Below are 14,698 nucleotides of genomic sequence, written 5' to 3'. Positions count from 1 at the left end.
GGCATTCCACCTGGAAGGAAGGTGCAAACGGGGGCTCTGCAGGACTGACTGGTGGGGCAGTGGCTCAGAAACTCGCGATCAGCCCAACTGTTAGAGGGGACCAGGAGCTGAAATATGGAACCAAGTCCGTGAAATAAGGCCAAGTGCATGAGGAGTGCAGCTGCCTTGGGCTTCCTGTGTTAAAAGCAGCCTAACCCGAACTGGGGCTTCAGACCTTTACCCCCTATTTGACCTTTGCATGTTACCTAGTCTCACTAAGGGCTTCCCTGGTGGCTCAGATGTTAAGGAATCTGCTTACAAAGTAGGAGACCCGGGTTCGATCCCTGGGTCGGGAAGATCCCCTAGAGAAGGGAAAGGCTACCCACTCCAGTATTCTTGCCTGGAGAATTCCATGGACAGAGGAGCCTGTTCGGCTATAGCCCACAGGGTCACAAAGAGTAGGACACGCCTGAGTGACTAACATTGTCTTTAACTAGTCTCACTAAACCTCAGTTTCTTTATCTATAAAATGGGGATAACAATGCCTTCGAGAGTAGGTTTTGGTGACAGGTATTAAGATAATGTGCGTGTAAAACTTTCAGTAGACTTACCTTGCTGCCCTGGTTACTGTTCAGAAGGCCTGAAATTTCACTCCAGATATTTCAGTCTTGTAGATGCCAGAGCTACAAAAGGCCTTAGAGAATGCTTCATTTAATTCCTTTTATCTTTGCTTTTTCTCATGACAAAAAAGTTGCCTAGGTTATCCGTTTGGGTTTAGCTGAGCCCTGGTTTCCTTAGATTAGAGTTAAAACTCTTTAGAATTTGTTTTTCTCTTATAAGCTGTTCAGAAACAACTATTAAACTTAGAAACTTCAGTTTTCTGCAGACTTATGTTTTTATTATCCTAAAATTAGATTCTGGAAAGAGACTGAGGGTTATTTATTATCGGATGTAATGAAAAAGTTGAGTATGATTTATAACGTCTCCAGAGTTTGGTTTGTTTTAATGGACTTCATGGAGAGTACAGGAATATTAGACAAAGGACTGATCCATCAAATTTTAAATAAGCTAATTTTATAGAGGCTTCTGCCAGCCCATTAGACAGTGATCATTTTTTAATTGAGGAATATTTTAGTTAGAAATGGTCCTCAAGACAGCTGGATTCAGGGTAGAACACTTTCTCTTCGGTTTTGTTTTGGGCCGTGGGCCAGTGTAACTCCCAGGAATCCAAAAACTAAATTTATCCTTGCTTCTCAGGAGGAAGTGCTGAGTGACTGCCTCAGGCTGCCACAAGTCAGTTCCTGCCCTCTTGGAGATTTTTGCTAAATGTATTTAACCTAAAGTAGAACTTGAGATCTGAAAACTGGATGACGGGAACACCCTACCCCTCACTTCACCTGGGTTGGAATCTGTGTCCCTTTCCCGCAGGGCACCCTGTCCCTGGACATTTTCTGCCTTCCAGACCGCAAGTACTGGTCCAAGAACACACCCAGAAAGATAACTGCTGGTGCTGTTTTTAGAGGGCCTCCCCTGATGGCTCAGGCGGTAAAGAATCTGCCTGCAGTGCAGGAGACGCGGGTTCGATCCCTGAGGTGGGAAGATCCTCTGAAGAAGGGAATGGCTACCCACTCCAGTACTCTTGCCTGGAGAATCCCATGGACAGGGGAACCTGCTGGGCTACAGTCCATGGGGTCACAAAGCGTCGGACACAACTGAGTGACTAACACACACAGTGTTTTTTGAGTTGTAATTATTCTTTCTATATATAATTTGGTGACCTTTATCTCTTAATATCATAACAAAAATGTATCCATGTAGCGTCCGGTTCTTTGCGACCTCATGGACTGCAGCACTCCAGGCCTCCCTGTCCCTCCCTATCTCCTGAAGTTTGCCCAAGTTCATGTCCATTGCATCGGTGATGCCATCCGGCCATCTCATCCTCTGCCGCCCTCTTCTGCGTCTTACTACTACAAACCTATTATACTGCAACATTCTTTTGACTGTGTGGGTTTCCCATAACTCACTTGATTGTTTCCTCCTGTCAGAAATGTAAGTGGTTTCTATTTTTGGATGCCTCTAAATAATACTGGTGGAATGTCTTGGTGCAGAGAGAATTTTCTGAAAGCTAATTTTATCCTTGAGAGAGGTGGTCAAAGGTGGGTTTACGACCTCAGGTGGTGAAGATGCTGAGCTCATTCTGTGTGTCGCGTTGCTTTCTGAAAGCCGCAGTGGTGGTCCTCACACCGAGAATGGGTCCTGATTTACCTCGTCTCATTTAAAGTGGTGTATTATCCATTTTAGTTTGGAATATAAAAAATAGCATTGTTTCAATTAGCGTTTCTTTGGTTTCTTTTCTGTTTTGTGAACAGCGTTCTGGTGTTTGGGATTAAAAGAGCCTGAATAAGGGGTTAAGATTTCAGTGAAGACACTAGATTGATCCCAGGCATCACAGCAATTCCACTTGGAGTGGTTTCTTTGGAAGGAAGCTTTGGCTTCTTCAGAAACCCTGACCTGGTTTAGTTCTGTCATGTACAGGTACGAAAAAGCCAAACAGCATCTTTAAAAACAAGCTAGTGAGAGAGCTCATCCCGTTTCCAGTTTAGTCTCTTCCTGAGTGTGTCTGAAGTTCATGCGTATTTAATAGTTGCAGAGTATTGACCAGGGCAGAGACTTAAATCTTAACTGGAGCTTAACTCAGGTCCTCCTATTCGTTGTCAAACTCGATGCTTCATGCTGAAGCTCGACGTGCATCTTTAGAGAAGGGTGCAGCTTCAGTTCTCTGGTGGCGAGATTCTGAGCTGCTTTTGTAGATTCTTCCACGGCTGGTGGGCGGCCAGCACGTGATGCTGTCTGTAGTCCCACCCCTCGCCCCGCAGGAGTCCCAGGAAGCAAAGCTCTGCTGTGTTTGCACGCCTGCTTCTCTGCGCTGTACAGTTTCAGGGTGGAAATCTGCATGGGAAACACGAGGCTAATGAAAGCATCCTGCTGGCTGGCACTTCTCCTTATTCTGAAATCCACTTCATCATCCCCAAGCTGTGCCAAGACTGCCTAGTTAAGAGGGTACCGTCCACGTGAATTTTGGTGAACGTATTACTCCCCATTTCAGAGTCACTAGCAATAAAGGACAGGTTAGAGTGAAAACAAACAGGGGAGGGAATGTTCTAACATACTTCACGGAAAATGAAAGAAAACATCAGGATCTAGATATGGAGTGAGAAGGAAAACTGATTTATATCTCCTTGGCTTTCCCAAGGATTCCAAAGCAGTGCATCTTAGCTGCTCCCTCTTTGCCTCTTTTCTCTTCTCTTTGAAGAGGACTATTCTTTTGTTTATTGTATTTCTGGCTGCACCGGGTCTTCGTTGCATTGTGCAGGCTTTCTCTAGTGGCGGCGAGTGGGGGCTTCTCTTCCTTACGGCGCTCAGGCTTCTCATCGTGATGTCTTCTCTTGTTGAGGAGCACAGGCTCTAGGCTGTGTGGGCTTCAGCAGTTACGGCTCCCAGGCTTTCTTATACTTGAGCTTTACAGCAACCTCGTGTTGGCGATATTGTTCTGATTTCACAGAGGAGGAAGCCGGGGGCTGTGGAAGTTCAGTAGCAGATGGAGCTAGAAGGTGGCTGAGCCCGGGTTTTTGGCCAGAGCTGCCGGATTCAGATGTTCTGCACAGATCCTTCCCCTCTAGCTGCTGGCCTGTACCACCCTCACCAGGAGTCCAGGCGGTCTCAGATTGCCTGCACATTCCAGAGCTTCTCTGGTTGATGGGTTGGATTTCCACCTTTCCACTCACCTGATGGGTGAGCCCACCTGTAGCCCTTCCTCTTGCCGGCAGGTACCAGCTCCATCACCCTGGGAGCTCTATCCACTGGCTGCATCTAACCATCAGCAGGGATGCTGGGAAATGCACCCATCGGGCTCTGGGCCCTGGAAGGGGGAGGATCTATCTCATCGTAGAAAAGAACAATAAACACCAGGAAGAAAAGAGAAACCACCCATAACCCTTATCACTGAAAATCAGGGGAAATGGTAAAGAACTTTAAAATGCTTTCTCTTTACCTGTTTTCATCACGGGTCAGATCTTTATACCATCCATTCTCAGCCGTTAGTTGCCTTGTTGTGTCTGACTCTTTGCAACCCTGGGAATGTAGTCCGCCAGGCTCCTCTGTCCATTCTTGCCACTCCAGCAAGAATCCTGGAGTGGGTTGCCATTCCTTTCTCCAGGGGATCTTTCTGACCCCGGGGTGGAACCCGGGTCTCCTGCATTGCGGGCAGATTCTTTACCATCCTCCGCATGCTGCTAAATTGGCAAATTGCAGTGGAGAGAAAGCTTGCCTTCAGTGAAGAAGGGTAGGAAGGGTAGGAGGGTCCCCTCCCTCCAGCTCCAAACTGGAATAAGCTTAAGACATACAACACATATTCACCCACTACACACCCCCCGCACCCCGCCCGAGTAATTTAGCCTTGTCTCTCTTTTATTAATGAGCCCTAAGGCTAAAGTCAATTAAATTGTTTTACAAACTCACAGCACTTCTTTTTCTGTTTGTTTTAATAATAATTTTGTTTATTTACTTTTTATTTTTGGCTGTGCTGGGTCTTTATTGTTGCACAGGCTCTTTTCTGCTTGGGGTGAGTGTGGGTTTACTCTCTTGTGTGTGGGCTTTGCAGTGTGGCGGCTCCTCTTGTCGTGGAGCACAGGCTCAGGGCACTTGGGCTCAGTAGGTGCGTCATGCCAGCTTAGTCGCACTTGGGCTCAGTAGGTGCGTCATGCCAGCTTAGTTGCACTTGGGCTCAGCAGGTGCATCATGCCAGCTTAGTCGCTCCATGGCACGTGAGATCTTCCCAGACTAAGGGTCGAACCTGTGTCTACCTGTCTCCAGGTGGATTCTTAACCGCTGGACTACCAGGAAAGTTCTCATAGCACGACTTACCTTACTCTTCATCATAAAATTCATTCAATACTTTTGTGGGTTTTGCTCCTGAATATAAATCTGAGAATCAACTGAAGTTTACAAAAATCAATAGCCCCCTTGGAATTTTGGGTGCAATTTACTGTTGTTTTTTTTGTAGCGTGTAAAGCTGAGATTCAGAAAAGTTAATTCACCTGAGGATACATGACCAGTAAGAAGTATAACAGAGCTTCAAACCCGAAGCCCACAACAGTCTAGGAAAGGAATCAGGGCAGAACCACGCCATCCAAGGTCTGTCTGTCTGTGGCTCCCTCATGCCTTGTTTGTGATTCCTAAGCATCACCGACATTGTGTTAGACCCCCTGGTTCCTGCAGGGCTAGCAAGGATTTTACTAAAGGGCATGCTGGTCCTTGGACTTTTATAAAGAAAAATAATCTTACTTTTTCTTCGTAATGCCCTACTCTGCCTGGAAACTGAGGAAGGCAGCATTTAATCCCTCGCATTTCCAGTGTCAACTGACTTCCCTTTATAAGTGTTAAATCAACAAAGTGAAGGATTTGTCAAATACTTTCCAAACACTAGGTCCCAGGAACTCGGTGAAGAATCAGACTTCTTCTGGCCCAGGCTGTCTGGGAGCTTTTAGTGGCTAATCCAAGGGCAATGAATAAAGCAGGAGGAAATTCAACCTCGAACAGTAGCTGCTTCCAAACTGTAACCAACGTCCACCGCTCCTGTTCATGAGCTCCTGGAAGTCAAGTGCATTGAGAGGGAGCTGGGAGCTAATGTCTGCTCCTTCGAGAGACACTGGGTGTGTCGTAACCAGGGGAAGAGTTTGACAGCTTGGAGGTGTCTCTGGGCCAAGCTGTCTGAAAAAGGTCAAAGATGGGCTTTTCCAGCCCCTGCAGGGTCCTGGCTTTGTGCCAGAGAGCAGGGCTTCTGGGGAGATGGAGGCCTCAGCTGAGCTGAGCTGAGCTGACTTCAGGGAAGTCAGGCCAACAGTGCTTTCGATTTCCCTCCTCTCAGAAACATACAGGAATCAGAGCCTGCCTTCCAAATAGTCTAAGCAAGGGTAATGTTTTATAGGAAAGCACCTTGTGACTGTCCTTCTGCCCAAGACTGTCCTCAGAACCAGCACAGGGGGGCTTCCTTGGTCGTCCAGTGGTGTAGAATCTGCCTGCCAATGCAGGGGACGGGGGTCAGTCCCCGGTCCGAGAGGATCCCACATGTCTTGGGGCTACTCAAGCCCATGCACCACAATTACTGAGCCTGCACGCTAGAACCCGTGCTGTGCAACAGGAAGCCAGCGCAGTGAGAAGCCGGTGGACTGCAACGAGAGCAGCCTCTGCGCGCTGCAGTTAGAGAACGCCAAGGCAAAGCAGTGAAGACCCAGTGCAGCCAAAAATTAAAAAAAAAAAAAAAAACAGCCTAAGAGACCCGGAGGTGAGCCCCACGCCCCCACTCTGTGCGTAGTTTGGAATTGAGAACCTCTCTGAAGGTAGCACTGGTTTTGCCCCGGGCTCATTTCTGGGCTGTTCTGCATAGGGGAGTTCTGAACCCAAGAGAAGCCCCCGCCTCACTCCCCCAGGAACAAAACTGCCTGGAGTGCTGGAAGCCAAAGAGCTCGGAGGTCCACCTGAATCTGAAGATTCGTTACTGACTGGCAACTTCAGGCAGATTGCCCAAGCTATGGGGCGTCTCAGTTTCTTACTTCAGAAAATGGGATGATAACACTATTCATGGGATTCATCTGAGGCTTAAAATGAGATCATATATGTGATACTTTCAAATGGATTTTGGGGAGGAGTATTATTGGTAAAGATTGTAATGAAGTCTAGGCTCTCCTAACGCTTACTTTTAGAAAGTAATCTGTAATCTCGGCGCTTCTTGGGTGGTTTGCAGTCATGTCCTGGTTCCAGGAGGAGCGAGTCTGATGTGGGTGATGTTCTCAGCTGTCCTCAACTTATTTCTTCCCTGTCAGAGTATTTCAATCTCCTGTCTTTTGGTGTTCCTCAAAGGCTTTATTCGCTTCAGTTCAGTTCAGTTCAGTTGCTGAGTTGTGTCTGACTCTTAGCGACCCCATGAACCGCAGCACACCAGGCTTCCCTGTCCATCACCAACTCCCAGAGTCCCCCAAACTCATGTCCATTGAGTCGGTGATGCCATCCAACCATCTCATCCTCTGTCGTCCCCTTCTCCTCCTGCCCTCAATCCCTCCCAGCATCAGGGTCTTTTCCAATGAGTCAGCTCTTCGCATGAGGTGGCCAAAGTACTGGAGCTTCAGCTTCAACATCAGTCCTTCCAGTGAACACCCAGAACTGATCTGCTTTAGGATGGACTGGTTGGATCTCCTTGCAGTCCAAGGGACTCTCAAGAGTCTTCTCCAACACCACAGTTCAAAAGCATCAATTCTTCTGTGCTCAGCTTTCTTTATAGTCCAACTCTCACATCCATACATGACCACTGGAAAAACCATAGCCTTGACTAGACGGAACATCATGTAAAGTAATGTCTCTGCTTTTTAGTACGGTGTCTAGGTGGGTCATAACTTTACCTGAACAGTTATTTCATTTTTCTCTTCAGGGGTTGGAGACTGATCACAGGACTGTGAGTCTGGCTGTTGTGCATGTTTTGAGTTTCTGTTCGGTTTTAGAACTCTTAAGCGTGGTTTAGAACTCTTAAGCGTGGGTGTGTATATGTGTGTGTGTGCACATCAGGAGTGCAGTAGGGTGGTTCTCTTGCCTTCCTATTTGGTTATTTGTATTTATCGACATCCCAAAGGTGATCTCTGTTTAACTTTCATTAAGTCATTCCACAGATGTATATATATTTGTATATCTCGTAATTTTTAAGTTGATATGTTGTATTTCTTTTTTATTCAATTCAAGAAATTATTTTTCTTTTTTCCTTTTTTTTTTTTTTTTTTGGCTGTTTGGCATAAGGGATCTTAATTCCCTGACCAGGGATCTAACCTGCTCCTCTTGCAGTGGAAGCTCAGGGTCTTAAACAATGGACCACCAGTGAAAGTGAAAGTCGCTCAGTCGTGTCCAACTCTTTGCGATCCCATAGACTATACAGTCCATGGAATTCTCCAGGCCAGAATACCGGAGTGGGTAGCCTTTCCCTTTTCCAGGGGATCTTCCCCACCAGGGATTGAATCCAGCTCTCCTGCATTGCAGGCATATTCTTTACTAGCTGAGCCACCAGGGAAGCCCAAGAATACTGGAGTGGGTAGCCTATCCTTTCTCCAGCGGATCTTCCCAACCCAGGAATCAAACTGGGGTCTCCTGCATTGCAGGCAGATTCTTTACCAACTGAGCTATCAGGGAAGCCCCATGGACCACCAGAGACGTCCCTTTATGTATTTTTAAAATTAAGCTCCAGTTCTGTGCCAGTGACTGCTCCAAGGGCCGGAAAGACAGTGACGATCTTCAGGACAGTTGTGTCCCCTGGGGAAGGGACAATCCAGGGTCAGAAGGCCAACAGTTGAACTAGTAACACCGTAACTGCAGGGGGTGCCACCCGCCCCACCCCCACCCCTAGCACCACCCCAGGAGTGGCGCCCACTATCCCCAGGGCAGGCGTGCATGCAGGGAGGTCTCACCAGAAGAAGAGATGTTTGGGCTGAGATCTGGAGATGAGGAGTGGAGGGAAGGGGAGTCTCTGGGGGGCAGTGTTCAGGCGGGCAGGAAGTCCTGGAGATGCAGACTCTGGTCCTCAAGTTCTCCTTGGTATTAGGGTGATGGTGGCCTCATAGAATGAGTTTGGAAGTTTACCTTCCTCTGCAATTTTCTGGAATAGTTTGAGGAGGATAGGTGTTAGCTCTTCTCGAAATTTTTGGTAGAATTCAGCTGTGAAGCCGTCTGGACCTGGGCTTTTGTTTGCTGGAAGATTTCTGATTACCGTTTCAATTTCCGTGCTTGTGATGGGTCTGTTAAGATTTTCTATTTCTTCCTGGTTCAGTTTTGGAAAATTGTACTTTTCTAAGAATTTGTCCATTTCTTCCACGTTGTCCATTTTATTGGCATACAACTGCTGATAGTAGTCTCTTATGATCCTTTGTATTTCTGTGTTGTCTGTTGTGATCTCTCCATTTTCATTTCTAATTTTATTGATTTGATTTTTCTCTCTTTGCTTCTTGATGAGTCTGGCTAATGGTTTGTCAATTTTATTTATCCTTTCAAAGAACCAGCTTTTGGCTTTGTTGATTTTTGCTATGGTCTCTTTTGTTTCTTTTGCATTTATTTCTGCCCTAATTTTTAAGATTTCTTTCCTTCTACTAACTCTGGGGTTCTCCAACTCTTCCTTTTCTAGTTGCTTTAGTTGCAGAGTTAGGTTATTTATTTGACTTTTTTCTTGTTTCTTGAGGTATGCCTGGATTGCTATGAACTTTCCTCTTAGCACTGCTTTTATAGTGTCCCACAGGTTTTGGGTTGTTGTGTTTTCATTTTCATTAGTTTCTATGCATATTTTGATTTCTTTTTTGATTTCTTCTGTGATTTGTTGGTTATTCAGAAGTGTGTTGTTCAACCTCCATATGTTGGAATTTTTAATAGTTTTTCTCCTGTAATTGAGATCTAATCTTAATGCATTGTGGTCAGAAAAGATGCTTGGAATGATTTCGATTTTTTTGAATTTATCAAGTTTAGATTTATGGCCCAGGATGTGATCTATCCTGGAGAAGGTTCCATGAGCACTTGAAAAAAAAGTGAAATTCATTGTTTTGGGGTGAAATGTCCTATAGATATCAATTAGGTCTAACTGATCTAATGTATCATTTAAAGTTTGCGTTTCTTTGTTAATTTTCTGTTTAGTTGATCTGTCCATAGGTGTGAGTGGGGTATTAAAGTCTCCCACTATTATTGTGTTATTGTTGATTTCCCCTTTCATACTTGTTAGCATTTGTCTTACATATTGCGGTGCTCCTATATTGGGGGCATATATATTAGAGGAGAACATAGGCAAAACACTCTCAGACATAAATCACAGCAGGATCCTCTATGATCCACCTCCCAGAATTCTGGAAATAAAAGCAAAAATAAACAAATGGGACCTAATTAAAATTAAAAGCTTCTGCACAACAAAGGAAACTATAAGCAAGGTGAAAAGACAGCCTTCGGAATGGGAGAAAATAATAGCAAATGAAGCAACTGACAAACAACTAATCTCAAAAATATACAAGCAACTTCTGCAGCTCAATTCCAGAAAAATAAACGACCCAATCAAAAAATGGGCCAAAGAACTAAATAGACATTTCTCCAAAGAAGACATACAGATGGCTAACAAACACATGAAAAGATGCTCAACATCACTCATTATTAGAGAAATGCAAATCAAAACCACAATGAGGTACCACTTCACACCAGTCAGAATGGCTGCGATCCAAAAATCTGCAAGCAATAAATGCTGGAGAGGGTGTGGAGAAAAGGGAACCCTCCTACACTGTTGGTGGGAATGCAAACTAGTACAGCCACTATGGAAAAGAGTGTGGAGATTCCTTTAAAAATTGCAAATAGAACTACCTTATGACCCAGCAATCCCACTTCTGGGCATACACACTGAGGAAACCAGAATTGAAAGAGATACATGTACCCCAATGTTCATCGCAGCACTGTTTATAATAGCCAGGACATGGAAACAACCTAGATGTCCATCAGCAGATGAATAGATAAGAAAGCAGTGGTACATATACACAATGGAGTATTACTCAGCCGTTAAAAAGAATTCATTTGAATCAGTTCTGATGAGATGGATGAAACTGGAGCCAATTATACAGAGTGAAGTAAGCCAGAAAGAAAAACACCAATACAGTATACTAACACATATATATGGAATTTAGGAAGATGGCAATGACGACCCCGTATGCAAGACAGGAAAAAAGACACAGATGTGTATAACGGACTTTTGGACTCAGAGGGAGAGGGAGAGGGTGGGATGATTTGGGAGAATGGGAATTCTAACATGTATACTGTCATGTAAGAATTGAATTGCCAGTCCATGTCTGACGTAGGGTGCAGCATGCTTGGGGCTGGTGCATGGGGATGACCCAGAGAGATGGTGTGGGGAGGGAGGTGGGAGGGGGGTTCATGTTTGGGAACCCATGTAAGAATTAAAGATTTTAAAATTTAAAAAATTTAAAAAAAAAAAAGGTTAAAAAAAAAAAGTTCTCCTTGGTGATGGGCGCTGCTGCTCAACCTCTCTGGACCTCATTTCCTTCTCTGTAACAATAGGACCTGCCTAACAGGTGTTAGGATAATCAGAGGAACTATTCTTTTTAAGACTGATGCTGGGAAAGATTGAAGGCAGGAGGAGGAAGGGATGACAGAGGATGAGATGGTTAGATAGCATCACCGACTCAATGGACCTGAATCTGAGCAAACTCCAGGAGTTGGTGATGGATGGGGAAGCCTGGCAGGCTGCAGTCCATGGGATCGCAAAGAGTCGGACACGACCGAGCGACTCAACAACAATAATATTCTTTTAAAGGGTTGAAACTGTGCCTGAGGTAAAGGAAGCACTGTATAAATGTTCGCAAAATAAAAAAGAAATCCACGCCTCTACAGTGTAATCTTGAGAGTGTATTTGTCTTCTGAGTGTTTTTCCCCCCTGCCTCTAAGAGCGCAGTAATATTTTTTCTAACGTTTGGCCTCGGTGTGTGTTTCAGGCGCTTTCCTGAGTCCCAGCCTCGCGCCCCGCTGGCCGTGTTCTGCGGTGGGTGTTCGCTGTCTGGGCGAGGAGCACGCCCCCAGCATGGACCTCGTTGCCTTGCTGAAGTCTCACTTCCTCGGCCACCTCATCTTCTGCTACGTCTTCATTGCCTCGGGGCTCATCATCAATACCATTCAGCTCTGCACGCTCCTTCTCTGGCCGGTGAACAAGCAGCTCTTCCGGAAGATCAACTGCCGGCTGTCCTACTGCGTCTCCAGCCGTAAGAGGCTTCCCTTCTGCTCTCTGTTTGCATGGGCGTTACTGTTAGGACTTTCTATGTAGGTTACTAGGCTTGCAGCGTATGCTTGGATACGTTGTTTGTTTGTTTCTGTTTGTTTTTCTGACAAAATGCAAAATGTCTATTTTTGTCCTCATTCTCAAGCTATTTTTTTAAATCAGCAATGCCGAGAGCACCGCCAAATGCCAAAATTCAACAGACAAGGAGGGCTCTGCTATGAAAAGCAAATAAGCATTCTGTCTCTGTTTCTTTAGGTTTCCTCCTCAGAAACAATCATTGTTCGTTGTTCAGTCCCTCAGTTGTGTCCCACTCTTTGCAACCCCATGGACTGCAGCACGCCAGGCTTCCCTGTCCGTCACCATTTCCCGGAGTTTGCTCAAATTCATGTTAATTGAGTCGATGATACTGACCAACCATCTCATCCTCTGTCATCCCCTTCTCCTGCCCTCAATCTTTCCCAGCATCAGGGTCTTTTCCAATGAGCTTGTGTCAGTGATTTCCTAGTTACCCTTACAGAAATAGCATATATGTGTGCATATATAGGTTATTTCTATAAGGGAAGACATGCATGTATGGCTCTTACGTTTGTACATGTAAGCAGGTGGGTCTGTATATGTATAGATACATAAGACATACACATAGCTCAGATCATGAACTCCTTATTGCCAAATTCACACTTAAATTGAAAAAAGTAGGGAAAAACCAATAGACCATTCAGGTATGACCTAAATCAAATCCCTTACGATTATACAGTGGAAATGAGAAATAGATTTAAGGGCCTAGATCTGATAGACAGAGTGCCTGATGAACTATGGATGGAGGTTTGTGACGTTGTACACGAGACAGGGAGCAAGACCATCCCCAAGAAAAAGGAATACAAAAAAGCAAAATGGCTGTCTGAGGAGACCTTGCAAATAGCTGTGAAAAGAAGGGAAGCGAAAAGCAAAGAAGGAAAGGAAAGATATAAGCATCTGAATGCAGAGTTCCAAAGAATAGCAAGGAGAGACAAGAAAGCCTTCCTCAGTGATCAGTGTGAAGAAACAGAGAAAAACAATAGAATGGGAAAGACTAGAGATCTCTTCAAGAAAATTAGAGATACCAAGGGAACATTTCATGCAAAGATGAGCACAATAAAGGACAGAAATAGTATGGACCTAACAGAAGCACACGATATTAAGAAGAGGTGGCAAGAATACACAGAAGAAATGTACAAAAAAGAGCTTCATGACCCAGATAATCACGATGGTGTGATCACTCATCTAGAGCCAGACATCCTGGAATGTGAAGTCAAGTGGGCCTTAGGAAGCATCACTACGAACAAAGCTAGTGGAGGTGATGGAATTCCAATTGAGCTATTTCAAATCCTAAAAGATGATGCTGTGAAAGTGCTGCACTCAGTAGGCCAGCACATTTGGAAAACTCGGCAGTGGCCACAGGATTGGAAAAGGTCAGTTTTCATTCCAATCCCAAAGAAAGGCAATGCCAAAGAATGCTCAAACTACCGCACAATTGCACTCATCTCACACGCTAGTAAAGTAATGCTCAAAATTCTCCAAGCCAGGCTTCAGCAATACATGAACCATGAACTTCTAGATGTTCAACCTGATTTTAGAAAAGGCAGGGAACCAGAGATCAAATTGCCAACATCTGCTGGATCATGGAAAAAGCAAGAGAGTTCCAGAAAAACATCTATTTCTGCTTTATTGACTACGCCAAAGCCTTTGACTGTGTGGATCACAATAAACTGTGGAAAATTCTTCAAGAGATGGGAATCCTAGACCACCTGATGGGCCTCTTGAGAAATCTGTATGCAGGTCAGGAAGCAACACTTAGAACTGGACATGGAACAACAGCCTGGTTCCAAATAGGGAAAGGAGTACATCAAGGCTGTATATTGTCACCCTGCTTATTTAACTTATATGCAGAGTACATCATGAGAAACGCTGGGCTGGAAGAAGCACAAGCTGGAATCAAGATGCTGGGAGAAATATCAATAACCTCAGATATGCATATGACACTACCCGTATGGCAGAAAGTGAAGAAGAACTAAAGAGCCTCTTGATGAAAGTGAAAGAGGAGAGTAAAAATGTTGGCTTAAAGCTCAACATTCAGAAAACTAAGATCATGGCATCTGGTCCCATCACTTCATGGGAAATAGATGGGGAAACAGTAGAAACAGTGGCTGACTTTATTTTGGGGGGCTCTAAAATCACTGCAGATGGTGATTGCAGCCATGAAATTAAAAGACGTTTGCTCCTTGGAAGGAAAGTTATGACCAACCTAGACAGCATATTAAAAAGCAAAAACATTACTTTGCCAACTAAGGTCTGTCTAGTCAAGGCTATGGTTTTTCCAGTAGTCATGTATGGATGTGAGAGTTGGACTATAAAGAAAGCTGAGCACAGAAGAATTGATGCTTTTGAACTGTGGTGTTGGAGAAGACTCTTGAGAGTCCCTTGGACTGCAAGGAGATCCAACCAGTCCATCCTAAAGCAGATCAGTCCTGAATATTCATTGGAAGGACTGATATTGAAGCTGAACCTCCAATACTTTGGTCACCTGATATGAAGAGCTGACTCATTAGAAACGACCCTGATGCTGGGAAAGATTGAAGGCAGGAGGAGAATGAGACAACAGAGGATGAAATGGTTGGATGACATCACCAACTCAATGGACATGAGTTTGAGTAAACTCCTGGAATTGGTGATAGACAGGGAAGCCTAGCATGCTGCAGTCCATGAGGTCGCAGAGAGTCGGACACGACTGAGCGACTGAACTGAACTGAACTGAACACATACTTTTTAAAACCAAATGCTGGTATAATATATTGTTCATCCTTCTTGGTTCTTTTCTTCAACTTTTTGAGATAATTG

At 44.7% G+C, this 14,698-nt stretch overlaps 1 protein-coding gene across 3 annotated transcripts in view; it reads left to right on the top strand.

Annotated features, from left to right (window-relative positions):
* Window positions 1–14,698, top strand: part of AGPAT4 (1-acylglycerol-3-phosphate O-acyltransferase 4) — a 140,901-nt gene that overhangs the window by 44,066 nt on the left and 82,137 nt on the right. For all 3 annotated transcript variants that reach the window (XM_005684959.3, XM_005684958.3, XM_005684957.3), the window contains exon 2: window positions 11,544–11,807. In XM_005684959.3, coding sequence (XP_005685016.2) covers window positions 11,630–11,807 — 178 coding nt within the window. In that variant the 5' untranslated portion in view covers window positions 11,544–11,629. The remainder of the gene's footprint in view (window positions 1–11,543; window positions 11,808–14,698) is intronic.

Source organism: Capra hircus, chromosome 9 (assembly GCF_001704415.2).
Source record: "Capra hircus breed San Clemente chromosome 9, ASM170441v1, whole genome shotgun sequence".
In the NCBI taxonomy this organism is placed as follows: Eukaryota; Metazoa; Chordata; class Mammalia; order Artiodactyla; family Bovidae; genus Capra; species Capra hircus.
This window is presented reverse-complemented; position numbering and strand designations above follow the sequence as displayed.